General features: G+C 41.5%; 3 protein-coding genes and 1 pseudogene across 3 annotated transcripts; 2 read left to right on the top strand and 2 right to left on the bottom strand.

Moving 5' to 3' along the window:
• Nucleotides 1-5287: 5287 nt before the first annotated feature.
• LOC133908001 (cytochrome P450 704C1-like) lies at nucleotides 5288-6735 on the bottom strand (annotated as a pseudogene).
• Nucleotides 6736-8325: 1590 nt separating this feature from the next.
• On the bottom strand, nucleotides 8326-9893 carry LOC133907621 (glutathione S-transferase U18-like). The gene is made up of 2 exons (XM_062349692.1): nucleotides 9529-9893; nucleotides 8326-8972 (listed from the first exon to the last, which is right to left on the bottom strand). Exons 1-2 carry the CDS (start codon nucleotides 9859-9861, stop codon nucleotides 8601-8603), a joined length of 705 nt encoding a protein of 234 aa, XP_062205676.1. The 5' UTR covers nucleotides 9862-9893; the 3' UTR covers nucleotides 8326-8600.
• A 5494-nt stretch (nucleotides 9894-15387) lies between these two features.
• Nucleotides 15388-16527, top strand: LOC133907373 (probable glutathione S-transferase GSTU6). Its single transcript, XM_062349398.1, has 2 exons — nucleotides 15388-15833; nucleotides 15915-16527. Exons 1-2 carry the CDS (start codon nucleotides 15510-15512, stop codon nucleotides 16296-16298), a joined length of 708 nt encoding a protein of 235 aa, XP_062205382.1. The 5' UTR covers nucleotides 15388-15509; the 3' UTR covers nucleotides 16299-16527.
• A 6799-nt stretch (nucleotides 16528-23326) lies between these two features.
• On the top strand, nucleotides 23327-24458 carry LOC133907372 (probable glutathione S-transferase GSTU6). The gene is made up of 2 exons (XM_062349397.1): nucleotides 23327-23824; nucleotides 23906-24458. The coding sequence occupies exons 1-2, from the start codon at nucleotides 23495-23497 to the stop codon at nucleotides 24287-24289; spliced, it is 714 nt and encodes a 237-aa protein (XP_062205381.1). The 5' UTR covers nucleotides 23327-23494; the 3' UTR covers nucleotides 24290-24458.
• The last annotated feature ends 1470 nt before the right edge of the window (nucleotides 24459-25928 follow it).

Below are 25928 nucleotides of genomic sequence, written 5' to 3'. Positions count from 1 at the left end.
CCACCAGGAAAACCTGCCATGGACGAGCCACGGACTGACGATTTCGTTATCGTTGCCAGCTCCAGGCATTTTTGGACGCGGCATGGCGGGGAGGAAAAGGAAGAGACAGCCCCACTGCGGTGCACACCACTCACCTGAGCCCCCGCGGTGGCAGGCCACCACCGAAAGCTAGCCAGCTCGTTTGGCACGCACACCGGCAACACAGATGCACCGTCTCCAAGGATGCGGACGCTAGCGCGCCCACGAGCACAAGTAGGTATGTGCCGCCCTCGAGAGCAGATTAATCTTTCGCTTTTTAGCCCCATCCCCAAGGATTAAACTACTGAAGTACCTGTGTACTCGTACGTAAGAATGCATGTTAGCTAGGTAAAACACCAAATGCTCGCTCTTAACCAGGACAGGTCGATCAGGCTATGTTTGTTTTTAGGTTGAATTATACAAAACTTTAAATATTATGTTATTTATAACATAAAATTATAAGTATTATTTTTAATAACATAAAACTATAAGTATTAAGCGAACGGGCTAGTAGCCTAGTGTCAAAACTCCATATGTGGAGAGAGCTGGCGAGAATTTGACTCTCGTTCCGCACTCAAAAAGATCTTCAAAGTAGACCGCGCAGTGAGAAGACGTCTGTAAAATAAAACTATAATTATTATATATTAATTCATATAAAACCTAATTTTAATTGAATTCATCCCAAAAGTGATCTTATTTTTCTCTAAAAATCCTAGTATTTTTTGTACGTGTTCTATAATTCATGCGCAACCCATTTTTATTGAATTCACCCAAAAAACTGTGTATAATTTATAGTAAAATTCTCCAAAAAAGACTACTTGTATAACGTCTAAAAATTGTTAGGACCTCAAATAAAATCTAAAAAATCTGAAAAATTCATTAATATTCTTCTTATATGATGAACTAATTTCTAAAATTATTTTAGCCCTAGCTTATATGGAGCATTACAAAGAAACCCAATTTTTCACCATATAACCTAGGGCTACAAATAATTTTAGAAATTAGTCCATTATATAAAAATAATATTAATAGATTTTCTCATATTTTTTAGATTTTATTTGAGGCCCTAACAATTGTTAGGAGTTATAAAAATAACTTTTTTGGAGAAAATTAGTTTAAATTCTACATAGGTTTTTTGGTGAATCCAATTAAAATGGATTGAACATGGATTATGGAACACATATAAAAAATTCTAGATATTTGAAGAAACATAAGATCATTTTTGTGTGAATCTAATTAAAATCGGATTTTGTGTAAAATTAGTGCATAATACTTGTAGTTTTGTGTTATTAGGCATAATAAGTTTTATGTTATAAATGACACAATACTTATAATTTTATACAATTCACTCTTGTTTGAATTTTGATTATAAATTCTAGCCTAAAAACAAAAGCAAAAACAAATAATTGCACTTAAAATGTTGATTCTCACTATCCATAAGTCAAGATATATTTACAAAATCATACTATTTATAATTTAATAGAAAATAGCTTTCTCACAAAATTTAGATGATGACAATCTAAAATAAAAACAAACATGGCCTAAGTGCAATATCATGTACTACTGGTAGCTTGTGAAACTCGCCCGTGGCACAAGTATCCAAAGCTTGAACGTGATGCCGCCTGCACCAGTTCCGCATGCCGCCGTGTCCGGTTGGTAGGCTGAAGCGTAGATGCTCGCAATCTGTCCGCTATTCGATCAGATTGGCAAGCGTGTTGTGCACAAAACTAGACACGACATGCATCCTACGTCCTAGCTACTGCCGCTAGTGGCACTACAATTATACGAGAGAATTTTTGTGGCAAGTCAAGGGCGCGGCGAATCAGCGCATCCCATGGATGCATGATCGATCATGCTCTGTTTCCCGGTTCTTATTTTCTTATTCGGGCCACATCTATGATATGGATGGCGACGGCTCGGGTAAGCCCTGCCTGAGATACAGATTGAGACGGAGATAAATACGGTCGCGTCGGCGTCTGATTAGTTTATGATCAATATGCAAAGGAGCTGGATCGGTGAGCGCAGGTTTAACTAGTGGCCTACCTAAGTGCTGGACTAGTGGCCACTTACAGTAGGTCTACCCTTTGATTTTGTTGCCATCGTCAGATTATTCTGCTTGCTAAGATTTTTGTTGTGTACGTCCAAGCATCTTGTACTCTTGCTGGGTTATCTATATATCCTCTCTAACTGCTCCAATTATTAAGTTATTATTATCAGAAAAGCTATTTATTTGTCGAATTTCATACGGTCACATTCGCGTGAAGATTTGTATGGTCTTCTTCTGGGGGAGGTTTAGGCTTGGGATTAGGGTTAGGGTTATGGTTCAAGGCTGGAGGTTAGGGTTTCGATGGAGCTTCTGAGTGGTAGAGGGATGGTTTGGGAGGTCATTGGCCCGACGGTGGTAACGGGACATCGAGGCTGCGGGTGCGCCGCTCACCGTGGTGGTGGAGGATTCATGTTGGACAGCAATTGGTTGGGGGGGGGGGGGGTGTTGTGCCAACATTGGCCAGGGAAGGCGATGGTGGGGGCGCACGAATACATGCCAATGCCATGGAAGGAAGAGCAAAGGAGGGTGGAGGTGAAGGGATGGCAGTGTCGGAGGTGGTCGCCGATGGGCTGTGCCAGTGCCAAGGATAGCGATGCACTCAGGAAACAAAGCGTGGGGTGGAGTGGAGACGGGAGGCAGCAACGGTGCAGGATGATGTGAGGATTTGGGTTAGCAGTGTTTTGTTTGATGTTGAGGCCAATCTAGAGCGTTAGAGCCCCATTCGATGGTCACAAAATTCGATAGATTTGGGTGGCTCAGATATGTCTACAGACAGCTAGTTAAATCCTTTTTATTACATCTCAAATTTCTTAATCTATAGTTAAGTGTCCGTGTGTTGTAATAAAAATATAAATATTGGACACGGTAATATCAAACACAAACTCAACGTATGAAGATGTGGATATACCATAGGAGTGTCACTGCACGAATACGTCAGAAGTATACCATAGGAGTGCCACTGCACGAATACGTCAGAAGTGATACCATAGCTTGATTTCAGATGGGATCCAAAAAAAAGAGGAAGATATTATCTGCTAATTTCTCTCATAAATTTTTATTTATTTTTATTAGTAAAACTGATCCTATATCCGTAGCAGGTAACGAGGCAGGATGGATGGTAAAAGTGGATAAATCATTTGAATTTAAGAGGTTTTTATTACATTAGATAAAAATAAAGAAAGATCTGACGCGAAAACCAAATCATATTTTATATAGCAGAGATTTGAGTTACTTACAATCATGCACTGCTCCTATGACGCAAGGCCATATAATAGCTCAAGTGTCCCGGTGCAGTCATTTTCATGCTAGATGCATCTACATGTCTGAGACAACTCTACGTCTCTAGGTCGTATTGATAAAATAAACGACAAACGAAACCTATATTATAAAAATTGATAATATATTATCGTATTTGTAAATATAACATGTGTATGTGACACCTCATACACTTATATGAGTTTATGACACCTCATGTACCGAATACGATACTGTATATCGTATTCGACACCTCATACATTGAATATAGCCATTTTTCAGCACATGAGGTGCCGAAAACACCTGGGCCTGTGTGCTCCTTTGCGTCTTGTCGCGTGTGTCTTTCGGCATCGTGTTTTCGACAGTAGCGTGGCCCTGCTGCTTTTGGCATCCTATGCCGCATGCTGTTGCTTTCCCCGCTATAAAATGAGAGCTGGGGTCGAGGAGCAGCAGCACGAGGAGAGGAGAAACAGTAGGAGAGGTCAATAGGTGATGCATGAAGAGGAGGGAGGGCATGTCGGGGAGAACAGTTCTGGTACAGAGGGAGATGAAGTGGACCCTTCTGAGGTAGATGCAGTATGCATAGATGATGCAGTCGATGGTAGCGGGAATGAAGAAGCTGCTGACAACGATGGCCCGATGCCGACGATCTTGTACTTTTGTGGTGTTGTGCTACTAGATTATGCCATCGTTGAGTATAATACCTTATCTAGCTGGGGATACCAGAATAGTGACATCCAGACCGGACAACGATTTCATAACAGGGAGGAGGTCATCCACTTTATTAGCAACTATGCTATAATCATAAGAAAGGATCACAAGTACGTCCGGTTTAACCCTACAGAGTATGAGATTAGATGTATCAAGAACCTGAATTGTCATTACTTCGTACGAGCATATAAGCCAAAATATGAAAACTATTTTGTGATCAGTTGACACACCCTACATACATGTAGAAAGAGGTTGTTAGGAATGTGAGTCACGCCGTTGATGCTAGGTTCATAGCCCAACTCCTCATCACTCTTGTTGGTAGGGGCATATGTTTATCGCCAAAATCAATTATGTAGGAGATGCAGACTAAGACGGGTATGCTGGTCAATTAGCACGCCGCATGGCGAGTGAAGCACAAGGCGTTGAGATGCTGTTTGGAAGTTTCGAAAAGTCTTATAACTATACTCCAATACTACTGCAGAAGATTACCATGACGAATCTAGTGACTCAGTGGGCCATGGCAGATGAGTCAATCAAGCTACAGGATGGGGCATACAACATCACTGACCGATACCTCATTAGTTTATTCTGATCCTTTGGATAATACATCGAAGCTTTTAGACATTGCAGGTCGGTTGTATATGTAGATGCCATATTTCTAAGCAGCAAGTACCATGTTACTCTTATGACAGTGATATCAGCAGATGCAAATAATATCATTTCCCTCTTCTTTGCAATGATTGAGAGTGGGTACAATGATAGCTAGATATGGTTCCTCACCTTAGTGAGGACACATGTCTATGATCAATAAGGAACAAGTTTACATCATCTTAGACCACAATAAGGGCCTTCTGAATGTGTTGAATGTGCTATATGATAGTACAAACTATTTCATTGTATGGTATAATACGCTTCTACCGTGATAACTCAAGATAACGACGATAACGACGATTTCATGCCATAGCGACCCCTCCCTTCGAGGTCTCCATCTCTGGAGGACACTGATGACCCAAAAGATGATGGTAGATTTGCTTATACCCATCCTTACAACTTTCTATCATCACCTCGAACACAGTAACCATCTTACCCTGATAGCATTGACTGACACAACTCGTACTCTTCCGTTAATTTGCGTCACAACTTTTCACTACCATCTTAAGATAATCTAGGTATTAGACAACTATGCACTATGTAAATGATGATATTATTTGTAACTTAAGCAATCTCTTGCATTCTTTTTCTCCTTTGACATCAACTTTATGCAAAGACACGATCACATCGCGATGCAATTATAGCAATCCTAATGTAAGGGACGTAGACCACGATGTCTCCCTTGCTGATGCTAGAACCGTAACGCGAAATATCGTCTGAGAAGCACTACGTGTTATCCTGAAACATCAGAAACAGACGCAATCTTTAGTACATCTCCACAAAAGAGTGTCCTTTTTCATGATCATATGTCCAGAATGTAACATTAGCTCACCAATGGAACCGAAGGGTACAGCATGAGCGTCTCCGTCAGGGCGGCGTGCATGCAGTGCATCTTGTTCAACGCCTCGTGTGTCAGGCTCTGCGCGAACTCGTCCACGGTTGCCGTCTCGCCGGCGTTGGAAGCCTCCTTGGCATCCCGGCAAATCTTCTCCTGGACTTCCGGGTGCTTGCACGCCATGTGGAGGAACCAAGCGAGCGCTCCCGCGGTCGTGTCCTTACCAGCGATGACTATGTTCAGTATGATGTCTCTCAGATACTTGTAATTCACCATCCCCAATTCGTTGGTCGCCGCTTCCATGAATCTGGGCAGGATGTCCTGCCTCGAATCCTATTGTTAAAATCGGTGGATGAGTCAGATCAGAGGGACAGTGAGCTAGATAGAATCGGGCGACAGAGGTGTTGGAGCAGCTTGGGCTTACAGGGTCCTGTGCCTTGTTGGTGGAGAGCTCCTGGGCCCTGGCGCGGATGCGGTTGTACATGAACCCGTCGACCATCTCGACCCGCTCCTTGAGCTTCGCCTCAGAGCCTACGTTGAGGAGCCTCAACGCCTTCCAGAACACGTTGACGTAGCGGAGCAGCGTCAACTCGCTGGCGTCGTCGAACGACGCGGCGAAGCATCTCCCCTCGCCCGAGCCGCCCAGCGTGTCGAGGTCCTGCCCGAAGGCAATGGTGAAGATGGAGTCTATCGTCGCCTTCAGCACAATGCCCCGGATGTCCATGGACTGCTTGGACGCGGCGTTGCCGGAGATGATGCCAGCAAGCTTGGCGGTGTTCCTATTGAAGACGGCACTGCTGAATTTTGTTGTGATGTGTTCAGTACTTGCTTCGGATTTACGAATTTGTGGGTTTTTAGGACAAGAAATGCAGGGCAATCCAGAGAAGAATCATTTCACCCAAAAAATTGCTCTCCGCAGAGAATTTGAATCAAAGAAAACTCTCCCAAACAAGCACTTAGCAACACTTTATACAAAGCACCACAGTCCGCACTGCAGAGAAAAAGCTTACAGATTGTTATCAGAATAAACCCTACCGAAATAACTTGTCATGGACTCGCCGTGGTGCAGCAGCACCGGGATGTTGTACACGGGGTTGGATTTGAGCAGCAGCTCGCTCTTCCTGCAGGCCTGCTCCTGCAGGAACTCGTAGTCGACGCCCTTCAGCTTCAGCGCCGCGAACACGCCACGCGAGCTCAGGAGAATGAGTTCTTTTGTCATGTCAGGTGAAAGTTTTCCATTTTTTACTGAATTTTTTTTTTTTTGGTGACTGGTTAATGGTCAGAACTGGGAGGTCTTTTCTGACTGTCTTGTGATTGAGAGTACTCGTAAATCACTAGCTTTACAGAAATGATCTTTCATACTCGCTCCACTTAACGTTCTCGTTTCTTGACGTCGATGCTGGTGTCATTATAAACTATTTTATGCTTGCTTTACTGAACATTCGATGGTTAGTTTTGGCTACGGTAGTAGTAAGTCGTTTCGATTAGCTCCGCTGGCAAGATTAGTAAGCAGGGGGCGCGGCTAACAGTCAACAATAGAGCAGCGTAAAGTTAAGAGCTTACTGTAAAAAATATGGCGCTGTAATTTTCTACCCTTTTCGAGTTTTGACATGCTCACTTGCGTCATTCAGAGGCGACTTCGCAGCTCTGCTATGGATTTTCTGAGACAAGGTTTTACCACATAATGTACAGTCGCGAGGTCTGCTTGGACGCGTCCAGATGTTCCTCATGCTGATCCGTGGTCACAAGCCACAGCTCATGGAACACTATTTTTGTTATTTTTAGACTCACACTGTTCTTGTTTTAGGTTTTGTTTGTTTGTTTGTTCTTAGATGGTAGATTCTAAGTTATGGGTTGTGGATTTTATAAATAAATAGTCAGATTTAGGAGATGTATTTAGTAAATATATATCTGGATTGTTACATAATTCATAACCACTTAAAATAAACTTCTACAAACCATAATCTAGAATCCAGAATACAGAACAAAGATTGGATTTCGCGGACGCCGGGAGCTACATCGTGGGATGCAAGATTTCTTTTGAACCCGATCTCATTCAGTTGAAAAAAAAATACACTTCTACCTACTTAACATGAGGAAGTAAATAAAGTAATTGCATCCATCCTTATGCGTGAACGACCACGTCGTTCAGAGCTGCAGTGTGGCCACGTGCGACCGCGCGTTGCTAGGGCGGCGGCCGGGAACACGAGTGGCCAGTCCAGGCTCAAACATGGGAAAAGTTCCGAATGTTGCTCCATATGTGTGCCTGTTTCGTTTAAAAAATATAGTATATGCGTTCAGGTAATCTGAGATATTTCCGCAGTGAAGTTCGATCCCCTTTTAAAAGAAAATTTGTCACTTTTTAGGTAACGTGAGCTATTTCCTTTTCTCAGAGCAGGTATAAATGAGGTGTTTAGAGGATGTGTTTATGAAAAAAATCATATTATTTTTCTCAACGGCATAACACATATACTTAGGTAAAGAATAAGATACTTACTTAAGCACTATTGTTTATATTAATATTAATAAGATAGTTAACCATATTTAAACACTGCACTCTTTGTTTGTATTAAAAATTATAATTTTTTATAGATACTTAATATTCTCTTTTTTAAGCACATAGTATTTGTTCATATCCTTGCCCGCCGTGAAACGGCTGTCATCAACTTTTCCTTTATAACAGTATATGACAGGAGTGTGTCTAAACTAGGACTTGGGTCTCACACAAGTGAAAAAATTAGAGTATTTTGCATTTTGACATAGGCCCAGGTAACTACTGATGCATCATCTCGAATATGAAAAAGGCTAGTTCATAAGATGCTGAGATATCTTTTCAGATAAAGGAACAAACACTCCACGACGCTTGAAGTTGACAGATCATATGCATACATATATGAACAACCATACAAACCATATGCTTATAAGACCGTCATGCATGACGGTAACTTCGTTTCAAAATAAAACAAGGCAGTTTCTGATAACATATTGGTCCGTACGTCCCTTTATTTCAAAGTAAAAGTGTAATAGAAAATACTAGTAAAAACAACAGGATTTATTCAGCGATACAGTAGTAAACCATTTCACTTATTTGGAAGCTTTAGCCTTCAACACAGCAATGAGGTGAGCGTTGAACTCCACGAGCCTATCCGCTTCAGGCATGACGTCTCTCACTGCGGGGTGAGCGTAGAATCGGTCGGCCCAGGTTGTCAGTTTAGGGAGCTGGGATTCGTCGAGGAACTTGACGCCGGCGATCTTCTCCACTGCCTTGAGCCAACCTAGGTGTGACCCCAGAACGAGATCGAGGAAGCCAATGTTGTCGCCGCCGAAATAGTGCTTCCCTTGGCTGCACTTCACGAAGGCCTCCTCCAAATTCTGCAGGGCGGTAGACACCTGTGATGCTGCTTCGTCCTTGTCTCCGTTTGTCGCCCCTCTTAGCACGGCGGATGCAGGGGCAATCTACAAAGAAATCGATATGGTATTCATTGAGATTTCCGTTTTTGAAATTGACATGACATCTAGTCCTTAATAAGTATTTATATCGCAATTCTGAAAAAAAATGCTTATTGGAGATTCTGAAAAATCAGTAGTCACGTAACTAGATCAATAGAAAACTCGAATGGTTCATCAAAAAAAAATTGGTATCACGGGATTCATGTGCCTATTTTTTTTTCTAAAAAACACCTTAATATTTCAAAGTAAAAAAAGCGAAAGAGAAGGACGGGTTAGACCATCTCTAATCATATTCTTTTTATTTCGTTTTCTTTTCGATTCTCCTCTCTATTCTCATTACTTTTATTTTCTCTCATCTCCAATAACTTCCCTTCGAAAAGATTCGTGAACGGAAAGGAGAAAGAATTCTGTCCTAAAATAAATGACTTTGAAAATCACTTCGTAACGAGAATAATGAAGAGAAATCATTAAAGCACCGAAGAAAACGAAATTTTTTTTATAAAGAGATTCTGTATCTAACGGGAATCAATTGAAGATGATATTAGAGTGGTAGGTACGTTACCTTGTCATCTGTGTACTGTGCCCAAAACCGCTCGATGGCACGGGCGTATGGGTTAGCCGGAAGGATGGCCGGCCCATCGGACGCCCAAACCTCGTCGATGTACTGGACTATGATCATTGACTCGGCGATAGGCTTGCCATGGTGGAGCAGCACAGGGAATTTCTTGTACACCGGGTTGGACTTGAGCAGCAGCTCACTCTTGTTGCCGACCACCTCCTGCAGGAACTCGTACTCGACGCCCTTCAGATTCAGAGCTATGTACACGCGAATTGCGTAGTGGCTCGCCCACCCGCCGATCACACGCACAGCCTTCTCGTCGCCACTCGATGCCATATCTGCTCGAGGTTGCCGCGATGATGAATCCGCTGCTGTGTGCGAGTACATCGGTGTGTTGCACGGGTGTATATATAGAGAGACAAATATGCTGATGGCTAACAACGGGTTGCTTTATCAGGAGCAAATTTTTCCTTTTTTTACCGAAGCTTTTCTGACTGAAGAACGGTCAGAACTGGGAGACAATTCTGACTTTTTATTGTCATCGAGAGTCCTCGTATATCACTAGTTTTATTAACTTGCACACTTGCTCGACTTAATTTTCTGCCTCCTTGATGTAGTCGATGGCGTCATTGAAGAGCTAAGTTTGCGTTGAATTATCCGGAATACGGTAATAGACTAGTGGTAGTTCGTTGGGAACCAGATTAAGGTCCTAATTATTTTTACTATAGATGGTCATAATCTGAATTTTGGAAATAAGTTTATTTCTATCGAATCATGGATTATGAGATTTCATAATTGTTGAGAGAAATGGTATCACGCTAGTTCTCTGACCGCTGTTTGGCTTCGGCTAGCCTTAGGAAATCCCAGATAAGGGTGGACAACACTAGTATAATAAAGAATGGTTTTGCCTAGCTTTGTGAAATCCCAGATGAGGGTGGACAATATTAACATAATAAAGAAGTGATTTTGAAAGTTGTCTTGTATAGATGAAGCCGAAGGGAAAGGCCAACACCAAGTACAAAGGCTGGATGTCTTGGAGAACACATAAAAGGATTCGAGGGGGTGGGTGAGGGGATACCGGCCAGAGGATGAAGGCTCAAAGGCCAAAAGCATCCTTTCAGAGACAAGGATAAAGAGTGTGGCGAAAAACCATTTACAACGAAGTGAAGGACCCGAAGGAGAGCCTGGAGGTCAACTGTCAAGCCGAAGGGAGGCCCGAAGGTGGTCAGTCATTGAGCCGAAAGGTTGGCTGACACGCGCGGTTGAAGACACGTGTCATGTCTTGAGTGATGTAATGTTGTAATAGTATAATGTTTATAATACCCCGTAATATTCTAAGAACATTCCAAATAACAGTGATATTAATATAATGATGATTGAGGTAGTTGAGATATGTTTATAAATATCCCTACCTAATTGATATGATGGATATGTACAGTCAATACACCATTAATCATTAGTTTACTGTGTGAGTATTATTCGTTGTGTTGTGATTCAGATCTCAATAGTAATACGACTAGATTGTGGATGATAAAAAACTGAGAAATAATTTTTAATTTATGATAATTTTTATTTCTTTTTGACTATAATCTATAATAAAAATAAAAAAGAAACATGGCCTAACTTGTACCATTGTTTGGTATATGGGTATAATGGGTTGGGACTTCGGTGGTCTCAATTTAATGGGCTGGAAAACTGTATTGGACTTTAGGAGGACTCTGTTAGAAAGGGGTGTGGTGGGGAAAGGGTTGGAATTTGGATCATCTCACCTCACAACAGCGGGATGAAGTAAGTGACTTTACTTATCCTGAGTCGTTGGATCAAAAATTGATAGATTAGATTAAGTGCTACAGTACCATGCGATAGGGTAGAAAGGAGCATAATATCTATGATATTGTGCCAGTGTTGTTGCTACAGAAGAATTGATACAGTATTTGATAGCATGGTTCTGTTCACCTCTTACAAAAAGTACTGTTCCTTCCTGACTACGGTTCTGTCTGATTTTGCTTTGGTGGGTGATTTGTGTTTTGATTCATGACTACGGTAAACTGTGGGATGGGGTGTGTAAGGCTGATAGAGTTGTAGTTGTTGATGATGATACATAATTTTGTGTGTAGGAAATGACTAATTAATTTAGATTAGGGGAAATTGGCGGTGGTAGATTATATTACCGGACATCTCCGTGGATGGGCAATAAGTTTAAAAATACTCTTAAAATACAAGACACTATATAAATAATTCTAAAAAATTCTAAAAAAATATTATGATGTATACGATGTTATAATCTAGCAAAGAAAAAATTTCAACTCAAATAAATACTAATATAATAAAAAATATAAAATACAAATTTTAGCATTCTGAAATTTATCCTTTTTTTTCTTATCTTATAGGTCGTATTTTTGTTTGAACTTTTTTGGAGAGGTAGATGAGCATCTTCTACACAATAATTTTTAAAAAAACAATATGATTATTTCGATAGTGTTTTGAATTTTTAAGGATTAGTACAAAATATTTTTTAGATTTTTAAACCTGTCGTCCTTTCAACATGTGACAAAAGTATAAATTTATAAATTTTAAAACAAGCGTATATATTTATAAATTTCGAAAACAAAATTAAAATAAAAAATCCCCGAACAACACACCTGCAAGTGGGAAGCGGGGCCAGATGGCAGGTGCACACACCAATAATGTGGCCTGGTTGACCCTTCGATTTTGTTTTAAATGAACTTACAGGAGAGCTGCATATCTTATTAAATAAGAAGAAAGCCCGATGAATTGAGTTGCTCGGTTAATTAATAAAAAACTGAGAAAAAATATCAGATATAGCTGGCAAACTATCTACCTAAACTAGACCTAAAGCATCACAAAGACGACCCCTACCTTTGATCAGCTACCCAGCTACACCAAGACTCACGGTGCTAACGAGTCACTAAGACTCTAAGACGTCGGCGTACCACTTGGTTCAAAGTAGGATTACTCGTTGATCCCCTCTTTAGGTAGCAATATCTAGCAACAACTCTCTCTAGGTCTAATAGCACTAATCACTTCTTAATCTTATACTAATTACCTTAGATGATCACTTTTAGCGTTTTGGTGGCTTAGCTGTCTCCTCAAGTGTACGTGAGCTTCTCTGAACTCTAGCTCTTTCAAATAACCAAGTATAGGATATATATAGCCTCAACCTCATGAACCACTTGTTGCTTCATCAGTCACATTTTTCGTAAATGTCGGATGATCCGGCGTGCACCTGCTCCAAACACCAGACCATCTGGTGTGAATTCATCCACATAAACTAGCCGTTATAGCCACAATTACGCCGAACCATCTGACGTGTACACGTCTATTTTCCTGTGAACACAAAGATATCCTTTTGGACTTTGCTCCGGTAAAACCTCCGATGTATTGTTGGACCATCTTGCGTGTACAACATTGAACTACTTCTTCTGAAAACACTCCGGCGTGTTCAGCTGTTTTAGCGCCAGACCATTCAGCGTGTAAAGATTTTAGAGAACTCATCTAATTGAAACTTCATTGAGTTATATCTTCTCTTCAACTCATTTATGGATTTTTTTAAGCTATTTAGTGCTAGAATTTCTCAAGTGTATATCTATAAGATATACTAAAACATATATTTGATAAATATATTAGTTATATTGACTATATCATTATTAATCATTAAAATCACATATTTATATATATATATAAACCATGTTCACTACAGCACTATACCCTTGTAGGTGGCAACGATCATTAGATTTCTTGCACAAGAGGAAAGCACGACACAACCTGTATAATAGCATAAGGCGTTCCGCGTTAATTCGTGCCTGGTCATTGTTCAACAGGCACGGTGCGTCACTGATCATATCACTCATGTACCTGCAAATATTTAGCAACGCTATCATTGCATTCGCGATGAGTGAAGAGCAGGGTATTGTTCTCTAATATACACACGTATGTATATATGTATATTTCAAATGCTGCGTAAATATAAATCCATGCAAGGAATGAAATTCACCAAAAGAGTCATGTTGTTTCCATCTGAAGAGAGAAAAAGGCAACTGGCAACCCTAGTGTTACTTTGTTGTTTTTGTTTCACTAGTAACTGTATATATATATTACATATATAGAATCAATTTAATATATAGTAATTTAAAAAATTTAAAAATATAGAATAACAAAAGAGATATTTGTATACATAAAATTTATAGCGTGATCATGTAATTTCAGGATAAGAGAGAATAGCGAGTAACTGAAAGGAGGGTGGAGGGGACCATATCGTCCAAAGTTAACCGTCCATAGTAATGCTATGAGTAGGATCAAGATGATGATTAATTTATGAGAGTATGAAAATAATTCTTGCATAATATCTTGATGTATAGATAGCGCAACAAAGGTGACCTCCGTGGTAGACAGCGGTAGAGGCGACGTGTGAGCAGCGACGCAACCTCTTCAGAAAGCTGACGCTGTAGGCGAAGTGCGAGAGGCGGGGCACGCTCTGGAGAAATCCAACGCTATAGGCAAAATGCGAGAAACGCTACACCCTCTTGAGAAACCTAATGGTGAATGTACGAAACACAAATATTAGACGTTTAGGTATGAAAGAAAAATAATAAGATATTGAATATATTTTTGAAATATATGGGAGATAAATATAGGATGTCTAGGTATAGAAGGAAAATAATGGGAGATTGAATATATTTTTGGAACGAGTAACGGAGTCTAATATTGTACAATGATTATTTGATCAACTCAGATAAACGATAGAGATTGATTAAATTTACTATAACTCGTATATTTTATAGAGATATAGATATATCTGCAGCACCTTCAATACCCCTACTGGTGGAGCTTAGCGATGTTAGGTAATAAATCAGGTAATTATATAAATATTAGTACGTAATCTTTTAATTGGCCCCCTCTTAAGTTTGGTGGAAGGTCCGTCACTGCCCCTGCTTCCTGTTAGCATGTGGTTGGTCAGTCGAACGTGTTGGTGACACAATTATTAACCGTTAGTCAAAGATGAGTCGACGTCACTGATTGTTTCATTCCCGCATCTCTTGTGGAAATATTAGCATCGACTAGAATAATGGCTTGTGCGGCAGGGCATACACACTGACAATGAAATACGTCGACGGTGACGCAATGTCTCTTTGAACCAATGGGAAATCTTTCTATCGTCAGGAGTGAACCCAAGACCAGAAATTAAAATGGATCGCTGACATGGGATAACGGTCATACTTTCTTGGATTCTTGTCCAAGTAAAAGATTTCTAGAAAGTTCCACTGCCAGACCCATTTATTATGTTAATCCAGTATTGGAGAAGAAATTAAGTCTCTATATTCGCCATCAAAGTTATGAAATTAACATATTAATCAGAAAAATATAGATCACTCGTTGTTATGAACGTATAACAGTCTAGATTAAACTAAATAATTTATATAAATACGATTAATAAATAGCTAAATTCAAAATTAAAAATTATACAAAATTATCAGTTTGATTTTCATACAGTTTGGAAAGCAAAATATTTAAATACAAAATTTAAATAACAATAAATAAATAATAATTGAAATTGAAGTTAGAATAGGAAAAAAATCGATATCAAATAGTCTTAGAAAAAAAATAAAATATTATAAAATTAAATATTTAAATAAAAAGTCTATATAAAATATAATTAATTAAATATTATTATGATAAAATATTGTAACGAAACTATTAGCATGAGTTAGTTGCTAGTTATGTAAACTTGGCACGGAACAAATAGGAACCTGTCAAACGAAAAGTCGTCATCTCAGCAGAGGATGCTGTGCCGTTTCTTTTTTTCTTAAACGGGTAGCAGAGGATGCTCTGCTTCGCAGCTTGTGTATTCATTTGGGCCTAACTCTATATATACGGCCTGCCTCCTCCCTCTTCATACACCAAGAACCCAACGAAAACACAAGCAACATTCTTAGTTAGAGACTTGAGACCTTGAGGCATCAGCAATGGCAGGAGGAGACGAGCTGAAGCTGCTCGGCATGTGGGCGAGCCCGTTTGTGCTGCGGGTGCAGCTCGCGCTCAGCCTCAAGGGCCTGAGCTACGAGTACGTCGAGGAAGACCTCAAGAACAAGAGCGAGCTCCTCCTCAAGTCCAACCCTGTCCACAACAAGGTCCCGGTGCTGCTCCACAACGGGAAGCCTATCTGCGAGTCATCGATCATCGTGCAGTATATTGACGAGGCCTTCTCCGGCACCGGCCCGTCCCTAATTCCCGCCGACCCTTATGAGCGCGCTCTTGCTCGTTTCTGGGCCGCCTACGTCGACGACAAGGTACGCATCACCTTAAAACTTCGGATCGATCTCATCTAGTGCCTTCACTGGACGATGATTTTGAGTGGTGTGGACGTGCAGATGTTGGCCGCTTGGAACCAGTCGTCGAGGGGCAAGACGGAGGAGGAGAGGGCGGAGGGGAAGAAGCAGTCGGCCGTCGCAGTGGAGAACCTGGAGGGAGCACTGAGGGAGTGCGGCAAGGGGAAGCCCTTCTTCGGCGGCGACAGCGTCGGGTACGTGGACGTCATGCTCGGCGGCCTCCTCGGGTGGGTGCGTGCAGCAGAGGAGTTGCAGGGCGTCAAGCACTTCGACCCCGCCAGGACCCCGCTCCTGGCGGCGTGGGCGGAGAGCTTCGGCGCGCTGGACGCGATCCGGCCGGTCATGCACGACGTGAACAGGCTGGTCGAGTTTGGCAAGATGTTGCAGGCCCGTCAAGCGGCTGCGGCCGCCGGTGCAGGCAACTGAAGTGACCTCTTGATGGCAGATGTGCCATGTGTTCTAGCTTTTGTTGGAAAGGAAAATAAGCCGTGTTGGTATTGGTGAGTTTGCATGGAGCCGTTGTGCAATGAGTGTTGCCGTGGATATGTCTCGTGTACCCTCAGAATTCAGATTTAAACTTTTGGTTCCACAAGTATTTATGCAACAATTGTTTTGGGTAATTGTTACATTGCGTGAATATAAGTGGTTTCGTGTACATGCTGTTTCCAACATGCCTTCTCGGCATGAGTTCTTTTCCAAGTGAGGTTACGAGAAAAAAGACTGTCAGAAACACAATGTACTGGAGGTGCACGTTTCTTACCTTGGTCTTTGATAGTGACAAATGTCTTCGTCTGGAAGAACACGCAAGATCAACTAGGTCCACAAGTAGCTTTGCAAAGTAGGCAGCAAAGCATGAACTGTTTTCCTCACTTTGGATTTCTCGGTATTTTTTGAGTTGGTTGGTGCTCCGTATACGTTGAATCGGTTGCAAAGTGAGAGTATGATAGAAAGACAGATGGCTAGTTCAGTGCAAACCGTCGAATGGTGATTTTAGAAAGAGAGATGACTAGTTCAAGGTATGTCTACGACATGGCTGAGGTTTTTTTTTACTTTTTTAAATTAATATTTTAAAAACAGCACGTGAGATATTAAATTTACAGAAAATAGCCTTTTTATCATACTAAAGTAATGTAACTCGTAACTTGATCACGTAAATACATGTGGCGTGATCAAGGTGGACACGCTAACGTCATGTCTCGACGTCTTGCCACGTGACCTCTTTTATCATGCTAAATTGCATGGCGTGACTCACACCTTAATCACATCATATATATTGACGTGATCACATGATAAGTCATGCTACGTATTTTACGCGTGACAAAAATGACTAGTAGTTTTTAAATATTTAGTGTCACACGTACTCTTTTTAAAATATTAATTTAAAAAGATTAAAATTAAAAAATCCACCAGCTAGTGGTGGAGGAGTGATTTTGCCAACTCACTACTCACCCCACGGAACCAGAGAAAAACTTAGGAAAATTTTCTTGGAAGAGTCGTTGAGCCTCTCTCACACCTAGACATGGCAACACACTTCACCGCCTGCTAGCCACGAATAGCAACTTCATGCGAAGGTGCGGATACACTGGTTATCTTAATTATTTATCTTTCTTTTTTGATATTTATATATTTGTTAATTATTTTATTTAACTCTATATTTTTTTATCTATTTTCATAATATAAATTTTAATGTAAATAAATAGTTCTGATAATCGAGGGACGGGGAGAGAGATTGAGAGAGGTGAAAGAGTAAGGACGGTCTGGCTCGGTCAAAGGGGTATGAGATGACACACATCAGTTCCGACAAAAATAAAAGATCACACACATCACAACAAAAATCATGTGCAACCAGGGCATGCACTAGAAGTTTCGGACTTCGGAGAAAGCATGCAATAGATTTATCCGGCTAAGTCTTTTGTGGACGAGTGTCATGGAGATAGATGGGAAGTCTCGTTGGTAAGGGATTATCCCGGTTGGTGGTTGAGAAAACAGTACTCCTTCTGGTTTTAAATATCTGATATTTTGATTAAAATCTAATTAAATTTTTAAAATTTTAACTGTCAATAGCTTTCAAAATATTTATTTTAAAAATATAAAAATCACATATGTAGATTTATCTTGAAAAATATTTTTATAATATTATATTGGTTTCCAAAATAAATATTTTAGAAGCTATTGACGGTTAAAGTTTTAAAAATTTGATTGAATTTTGGTCAAAATGTCATATATTTAAAACCGAAGGGAGTACAATATTACTTAACTGCACACTTGTTACATACGTGAATCAATCTAATGCGGAGTATATAGCAATCTGGAAATTATGAAAGATAAATAATATAAGATCAAATATATTTTTATAATATATGAAAGATAAATATTAGATATCTATGTATAAAAGATAAATAATAGAAGATTAAAATATATTTTTAAAGTAGAAACAAAAATATTTAAAAAAATTAAATTAACTCAAAAGGAGATAGCTAGCTGCGCTATTTGCGCGGGTATACATTCCATTGCAGAATTTCCTAATCTCTTGTATTCCATGAATATATCAATGACATTGAATGAACTATATACTTGTGCTCTTGACGCAGAAGTTGAGAAGAATTTAGATAGTGTTTGGTTTAAGCTCTGTTAATGTGTAAGGAATGGGCGATACCATATATTGTTTGTTCAACTACGATAACAAAAAGTTTGTAATAGAGTAAGATCATGTTTGATAGAGCTTCATCTCTATGATTCATGCAGAATTTAGAGTTTATATAATAAAATAAAATAGTTTAAATATTTATTTTCAGTTCAAAACAAAAATATGTCTAAACTAAAGATACTCAGTATGTTCATAACTCTAGCTCTAAAAATTTTTAAGCTACATATGACTAGCTAAAATTTTTTTAAAACTAGAACTCTGCCAAACAAATGCTTAGATTTGTCCAGTCAGCCGACACAATGAACCATCTACAGACTTGTCGGGGTCATCGCTTCTGCCGATCACAAGCTAGCACCCAGTTCTCGCACTACACTGACTTCCTCTCTCTCTTGTCGCTGTCAGTCTTGCCGACTAGTATGCGCTCGCCTCCTTCCAATTCAAGCAAGCCGTCACTTTTTTATTATTTTTATTTTTTTAGATCTAGGTAATCTTTACCCGGTTTTTTTTTTAGATCTTATCGAAAAAACGTGTAGAACGTGGGATTCGATCCCACGTCAGCTTGGCACCCACCTCGGTGCTTTATCACCAGACTCCCTACCCGTCAGCAAGCCCTCACTTTTCTTGCTAATGAGGGCATGGACTTTACACCCTCGTAATCACACAAAATTTGAGGCACATCTGGAGACTGGAGCTACCCGAAGGTAGGTTGGCCATCCCTGGCTTAGACATGAAGTTCGTTGTCGCGACGAAAATTAGGAAACTTCCAGCCGCCATCTCTACGATGCAGATGAGGACACCGTCGTATGCAAGCACTGAACGAAGAAGAGGACGAGATGACATCGATTGCACGGCAGAGCTGTCACTAGAGATGAGTGGCTGGCGTGCGTAGGTGAGTTCATCTAGGCATCAGTTGGTTGCAGGCAAGGCGCCGCTAGATTCCTTGACGGAGAATGACCAGATGGATGCCGAATCTGGAGTGGTAAAGAGAGGTTAGATTATCTTTAACGTTTTTCTTCAGAGTTAAGAATCCATTCACAATGAGATTTTTGTTTCCTTCAATGTTTCAACAGTTTCACTTTATAGTTCTCGTCACGAAGGGATTCTCAAAGTCATTACTTTCATGACGGTATTCTCTCTTCTTTCCCTTCACGATTTTACTCGAAGAAAAGCTGTTGAAGATGAGATAAAATAAAAAAAATAAGAATAAGGAAGGAAATCGGGAAAGAAATAAAATAAAAGAAATATGGTTAGAGATGATCTTATCAGCTTTTTACTTGACGGGATCTGGTTATGTGTTATTTGTTTATAGTTCAGCCCAACCAAATGCAAAATAATAGAATCAGTTTACATTGTAATCAAATCTCAGCTCAAAACGGAGGAACCAAACACTACCTTAAGGTTTTTCTCAGCAGTGAGAGCAAAGTAAACCATGGTGAAAAGGCTTGCAAGTTGCAACACAAGGGGTTGAGTGCTAACAGACCCGAACGCCAAACATCCCGTCGATTTGAATAACACTTTTGCCAAAAAGAATCGGTGCCATCCCTCACAAAAATGCAGGTTCACAAAGGGCAGTCTCTATAGGATTCTCGTTGGGGAATTTGAACCGCATATATCTGCAGCACCTTTCAGTACTCCTGCTTCCGGTTGGCATGCGGTTCGTAGGTCGAGCGTGTTGGTGACACGACTAATCTTTGGTCAAAGATGAGTCGACGCCACTGATTGTATCATTCATGAATCTCTTGCGGAAATATTAGCATCGACTCCAATACTGGCTTGTGCCGCAGTGCATATACGCTGACAAAGAAATACGTCGACGGTGAAACCGGCACTAGAAGGTGCCAATTTCATTTAATAAAAAAAGAGATTTACAGCTAGTGACCCTGGAAGCCGAAAACCAAAGAAAAAAGAAAAAACAAAGATATAATCATGGGCTATTCTCTCGCTATGATGTTGGCACTACCAAAGCCCAATTTCTGGCTACTTCTTTTATCTTTGCCAGCAACGACATAAACGATAGTTCTTTGTGCTGAAAAATTCTCGCATTCCGCTCTTTCTAGATTTCCCAAACCACTAGAAGGATTAGGTATCTTATGGCCTTTTTGGACTCCTTAGGTGAATCCTAGGGCCGATCACCATTGATGTATCGAGGTGCTCGGGACCCATTGCCCTGGCTCAATTTGCGGTTAAGAGACCCAAGAGGCAACAACACTCCATATCCGTCTTGTGTAATGACATTCAACAAAGAGGTGATGAGCCGTCTCTTGAGTACGTCGACACAACGGGCAATAGATATTATTTGAACATTCTCGTGCTCTCAATCCATCCGAGGTCCATATTCTATGCTGCACCACTAACCATGTGAAGAATTTGTATTTTTGTGGCGTCCATACTTTCCAGATGATAGTGTTGTAGTTCGTTTTCGTGGAACCAAGAAATTGCGCTCTATATGCTGACGCGGCATTATATTCTCCATCTTCTGTTAATTTCCAGGTTATTGTATACAGTGTGTTAGGGTGTAGATGTATGTTCTGGATTGCATTCTATAGAGATACCAACTCTTGTATGTGGACTGCATGTATGGTTGTTTGGAAGATTATATCACTGAGCCACATATTATTGTGCAGCGCTTTTTTAAGGCTCCTATTTTTTCTCCGTGAAATGAGATAGGTGTTTGGTGCTAAATCTCTCGGTCTTACCCCTGCAACCATGCCGATTGCCAATGCAACCCAGCACCTTTTCGCCATCTCCGATCTCAATTTTTGTTGTCTCCGCAAATAGCATCTTATCCGTGATGGGGACCCCATGTAAATATGTAATCAGACGCGATGTCTCTTGGAACCAATGGGAAATCTCTGTATCGTCAGGATGAACCCAAGACCAGAAATTAAAATGGATCGCTGGCATGGGATAGTGGTCATAAATTCATGGATCCTTGTCTAAGGCCCCGTTTGGCAAATAAACGTTTCAGTTTCTCGCCGGTTTCATGTGAATTTGTACCAAACAGCAAAACGCTAGAAACGTTTCTCTTCAAATCGGGCGAAACGCTCCGGAGAAAGCAACGCGAACGCGTGAAACGGCCTCCCAGGTGTTTCTCCCGTTTCAGCCGCATTCATTCCCAGTCTGCCCCCACGCCCGGGCTCGAGTCCCCACCGCCGCCGCCTTCGCCCCCCGGCCGCGGCGTCAGCCTCTGCCTCCTTCGCGCTGCATCGCATGCCGCCTCCGTGCTACATCGCCGGATCGTGTCGCCCGTCGCTGCATCCTTGCATCCTCCTGAGCCGGTCGCCGCCTCCTGCAAGTGTCGCCTCGTCCGGATCCGGTCTCCGTCGCACGTCGTGGCTCTTCTGCACTCGTGGCTCGGGCCCCCGCGACGCGTTGGTGGGAGAGATACTAATCCCCGACCTGGCGCAGGCCGCACCAGTCGGGGCCTCGGTGGTTAAGCCTGCGCGAGAGCTCAAGGACGCGGGCGCGCTTCTTGCCCTGCAGCGACGGCTCGTCGCCGTAGTCCAGCACAGCCAGGATGTCGCACATCCTCTGCTCTGCTCCTTGTCACTAACAAGTAATTAACAAGCTTGCTGCTTGATTGCTTCAATGGTGTTGATGTTGAGTGGCTGCTACCTGTATTTGTAGAGTAGGAGCAGAGCATTACTTGCCCCTAGCCGCAAGCCTGTGTCGTCATCTTCAGTATTTATCAGATGAGGAACAGAGCATTACTTGATTGCATTTAGTTGGAAAAACTATTCAGAAAGCATTCATGCTTCAAGTAGATGAATTTGCTTGCATTCTATTTTGTCGGATAGAGTCAAGAGTTCTATAAATTTCACAAAGCGTTCGGTTGACAGTGAGCACAATAACAACTCTTGGTGTCATGCACACCGGACTCCCAAAAAAAAATATGACAGTGAGCACTCTTTGTAAATTGACCATGATGTTTGCATCGTGAGGATACTACCTAACTTGTAAAATGAATTGCTGTCAAAAGGCCTTCAAATTATCTGTAGAGTTTAATTAATCTTAATGACAAATTATTTATTTGAGCCTGTAATCAATGGTGGTGTTCAGTAAAACAGCCTGAAAGTAGTCCATCTGAATGTCAATCTAAACGTTCTATGTCAAAAAAAAAGCCTAACATACCAGTACAAGGGCAAAGTGGTCAATTGTATCGTCATCATCTTTTTCGAGAAATAGAATCCAGCAGCTAGCCAAACAGTTTCCTGAGGTGATTTCGATTCATCATAGAAACGTTTACAGAGAGAATCCGAAACTAAAATATTTCTGAAAGAATCTAGATCCCTATCAAACAAGCTATAAGTAAAACATCTCTAGATAGTTCCAACTAGCAAGGCAGTCCACGTTAATAGTATTGCTAGCTTCGTTGCGATATTTTGTCACAATAATCTTTGATTGAAAATTAGTCTCTTTAATTTTTTATAAGGTTAGTGTCATTTAGTTACAAAATACATAAAATTAGAAAAATAAATAAAAATTATGTTAATAAAAAAGAAAATTATTTATGCTCTAAATTTGTATCCGAATCGTATACACGTATTGCTTCGATTCGTATACATTTTAAATAACTATTCAGGTATAGATAGCCTAATCAAAATATGTTGCCTTACAGTATGCCTGCTTATATGAGGACCTTAAGTTACACAATACTTCTTAATCTTTTATCTTATAAGAATTTTAAAAAAGTATTATTTTTTATTATGAATTTAATCATACTTTATTGGATTCTTGTCCAAGTAGAAGATCTCTAGATAGTTCCGATGTCTGATTATGTAAACGTGGCATGCAACAAATGAAGCCTGTCAAACGAAGAGTCGTCTTGGTGTATGAAGAGGGAAGAGGCAGGCCGTATATATAGAGTTAGGCCCAAATGATTACACAAGCTGTGAAGCAGAGCATCCTCTGCTCCCGTTTAAGAAAAAAAGAAGCAGCATTCTTGGTTGCGAGTTGAGACCTCGAGGCATCAGCAATGGCAGGAGGAGACGAGCTGAAGCTCCTCGGCATGTGGGCGAGCCCGTTTGCGCTGCGGGTGCAGCTCGCGCTCAGCCTCAAGGGTCTGAGCTACGAGTACGTCGAGGAAGACCTCAAGAACGAGAACAAGAGCGAGCTCCTCCTCAAGTCCAACCCTGTCCACAACAAGGTCCCGGTGCTACTCCACAACGGGAAGCCTATCTGCGAGTCATCGGTCATCGTGCAGTATATTGACGAGGCCTTCTCCGGCACCGGCCCGTCCCTACTTCCCGCCGACCTTTATGAGCGCGCCCTTGCTCGCTTCTGGGCCGCCTACGTTGACGACAAGGTACGCATCACCTTAAAACTTCGGATCGATCTCATCTAGCGCCTTCACTGGAAGATGATTTTGAGTGGTGTGGACGTGCAGATGTTGGCCGCTTGGAACCAGTCGTCGAGGGGCAAGACGGAGGAGGAGAGGGCGGAGGGGGAGAAGCAGTCGGCCGTCGCAGTGGAGAACCTGGAGGGAGCACTGAGGGAGTGCGGCAAGGGGAAGCCCTTCTTCGGCGGCGACAGCGTCGGGTACGTGGACGTCATGCTCGGCGGCCTCCTCGGGTTGGTGGGCGCAGCAGAGGAGTTGCAGGGCGTCAAGCACTTCGACCCCGCCAGGACCCCGCTCCTGGCGGCGTGGGCGGAGCGCTTCGGCGCGCTGGACGCGGTCCGGCCGGTCATGCCCGACGTGAACAGGCTGGTCGAGTTTGGCAAGATGTTGCAGGCCCGTCAAGCGGCTGCGGCCGCCGGTGCAGGCAACTGAAGTGGCCTCTTGATGCAGATGTGCCTTGTGTTCTAGCTTTTGTTGGAAAGGAAAATAAGCCGTGTTGGTGTTGGTGTTGGTGAGTTTGCATGGAGCCGTTGTGCAATGAGTGTTGCCGTGGATATGTCTCGTGTACCCTTAGAGTTCATATTTAAAGTTTTGGTTCCACTAGTATTTATGCAACAAATGTTTTGGGTAAGAGCGATGCTAAATTGCAGTGCCTAAAATCAAATGACATTTCAGTCGATGATATAGGGCTGATCGATTGTCATCAGACGGGTGATAAGTTTATCTTCAACCTTCGATGCTCTCTAGCGCACGGTTTTTTTTCTTGCTATGTTCGCTCCCGCTGCTTTTTGCTCGTCCTCGCCTACCGTCCATCTTCAACCATCTTTAATGTCGCTCCTGCTTCTAAATCCATACTCGCTATCCCCGTCACATCAACTTGGCTTTGTCGGATCATGTTCTTGCCTCCCTCGCTACTGACATCGGCTATCCTCCACCACCTACGATTGGTAGCAACCCCGCCACCTCACCGTTTCAGCGTCACGTCCATCTCCTCTGTTAGGCCAACCTAACTCCTCCGCCAGGCTGATCTAAAAAGAGCTATAAGTCTGAGAAGCACACCAGTGACCTTCAAAACCCTGTTGCTAACTCCGCTACTAACCCCTCCGAAATCGCCATCTCAAAAGAGATCGAGCTCATTTTCAGATGCCTAACAATGTTATCACGCATCAGGCACGCGCAAAGCATGAACTGTTTTCCTCACTTTGGATTTCTCGGTATTTTTTAGTCGGTTGGTGCTCCCTGTACATTGAATCGGTTACAATGTGAGAGTACGATAGAAAGAGAGATGGCTAGTTCAGTGCAAACCATCGAATGGTGATTTTAGAAAGAGGGAGCCTCTCCTCCGTGACCTTCAAGCTATGTCCACTACTACCACTACGACATGGCTAGTGGTGGAGGAGTAATTTTGCCACTCACCGCCACGTAACACGTAACTAGGAAAATTTGCTTGGATGAGTGGTTAAGGATATCTCTAATAGCTACTTTAAAATTTCATATTTATAATATTATTATAACATTTATTATTATAATTATAACACTTTTTTTCTAATTATCTCCAATAGATACTCTATAAGTCAAATTATATCTTCTTTCTCCTGTATTAAATGGTTTCGTTCACTCACGGGAGCACTGAGATGTTGTCGAGTGGGCCACTGTACAGTGTTGCGGTTGAGCATTTTCTTCGGCAAATATGTCACTCCTCTCTCCTCCTCGAGTCTTCGCCGCATCACTGTAGAGCTCGAAATCGATTATGCTGGAGCGTAGATACAAGGTGAGTATGACCCGTGTCTAATGTGGATGTGGATGCCGCTCCAGATAGAACTTCTGCTAAGTTGGTATAAGCCCCTCTCACACCCTAGACATAGCATCCATGCTCCACCCCCCGCTAGCTGTGAAAGGCAACTTTATATGAAGGTGTGGACACATGGGCTATCTTAACTATCTCTCTTTCTCATCTGATATTCATTCATTCATTAATTCTCTCATCTGCCCTATACTTTTTTTATTTACATCTTTAATATAAATCTCAACATAAATAAACGATCCTAATAAATTATATCTTTATATGTCC

Source organism: Phragmites australis, chromosome 24 (genome assembly GCF_958298935.1).
Source record: "Phragmites australis chromosome 24, lpPhrAust1.1, whole genome shotgun sequence".
NCBI classification, from domain to species: Eukaryota; Viridiplantae; Streptophyta; class Magnoliopsida; order Poales; family Poaceae; genus Phragmites; species Phragmites australis.
This window is presented reverse-complemented; position numbering and strand designations above follow the sequence as displayed.

What these genes read in the sequence shown, in the direction of transcription:
- LOC133907372 (XM_062349397.1), top strand. Translation starts at nt 23,495, where the DNA reads ATGGCAGGAGGAGACGAGCTGAAGCTCCTCGGCATGTGGGCGAGCCCG. An exon ending in CCGCCTACGTTGACGACAAG is followed by an intron (nt 23,825 to 23,905) that starts GTACGCATCACC and finishes GTGGACGTGCAG; the next exon opens with ATGTTGGCCGCTTGGAACCA.
- LOC133907621 (XM_062349692.1), bottom strand. Translation starts at nt 9,861, where the DNA reads ATGGCATCGAGTGGCGACGAGAAGGCTGTGCGTGTGATCGGCGGGTGG. An exon ending in CACAGTACACAGATGACAAG is followed by an intron (nt 8,973 to 9,528) that starts GTAACGTACCTA and finishes ATTTCTTTGTAG; the next exon opens with ATTGCCCCTGCATCCGCCGT.
- LOC133907373 (XM_062349398.1), top strand. Translation starts at nt 15,510, where the DNA reads ATGGCAGGAGGAGACGAGCTGAAGCTGCTCGGCATGTGGGCGAGCCCG. An exon ending in CCGCCTACGTCGACGACAAG is followed by an intron (nt 15,834 to 15,914) that starts GTACGCATCACC and finishes GTGGACGTGCAG; the next exon opens with ATGTTGGCCGCTTGGAACCA.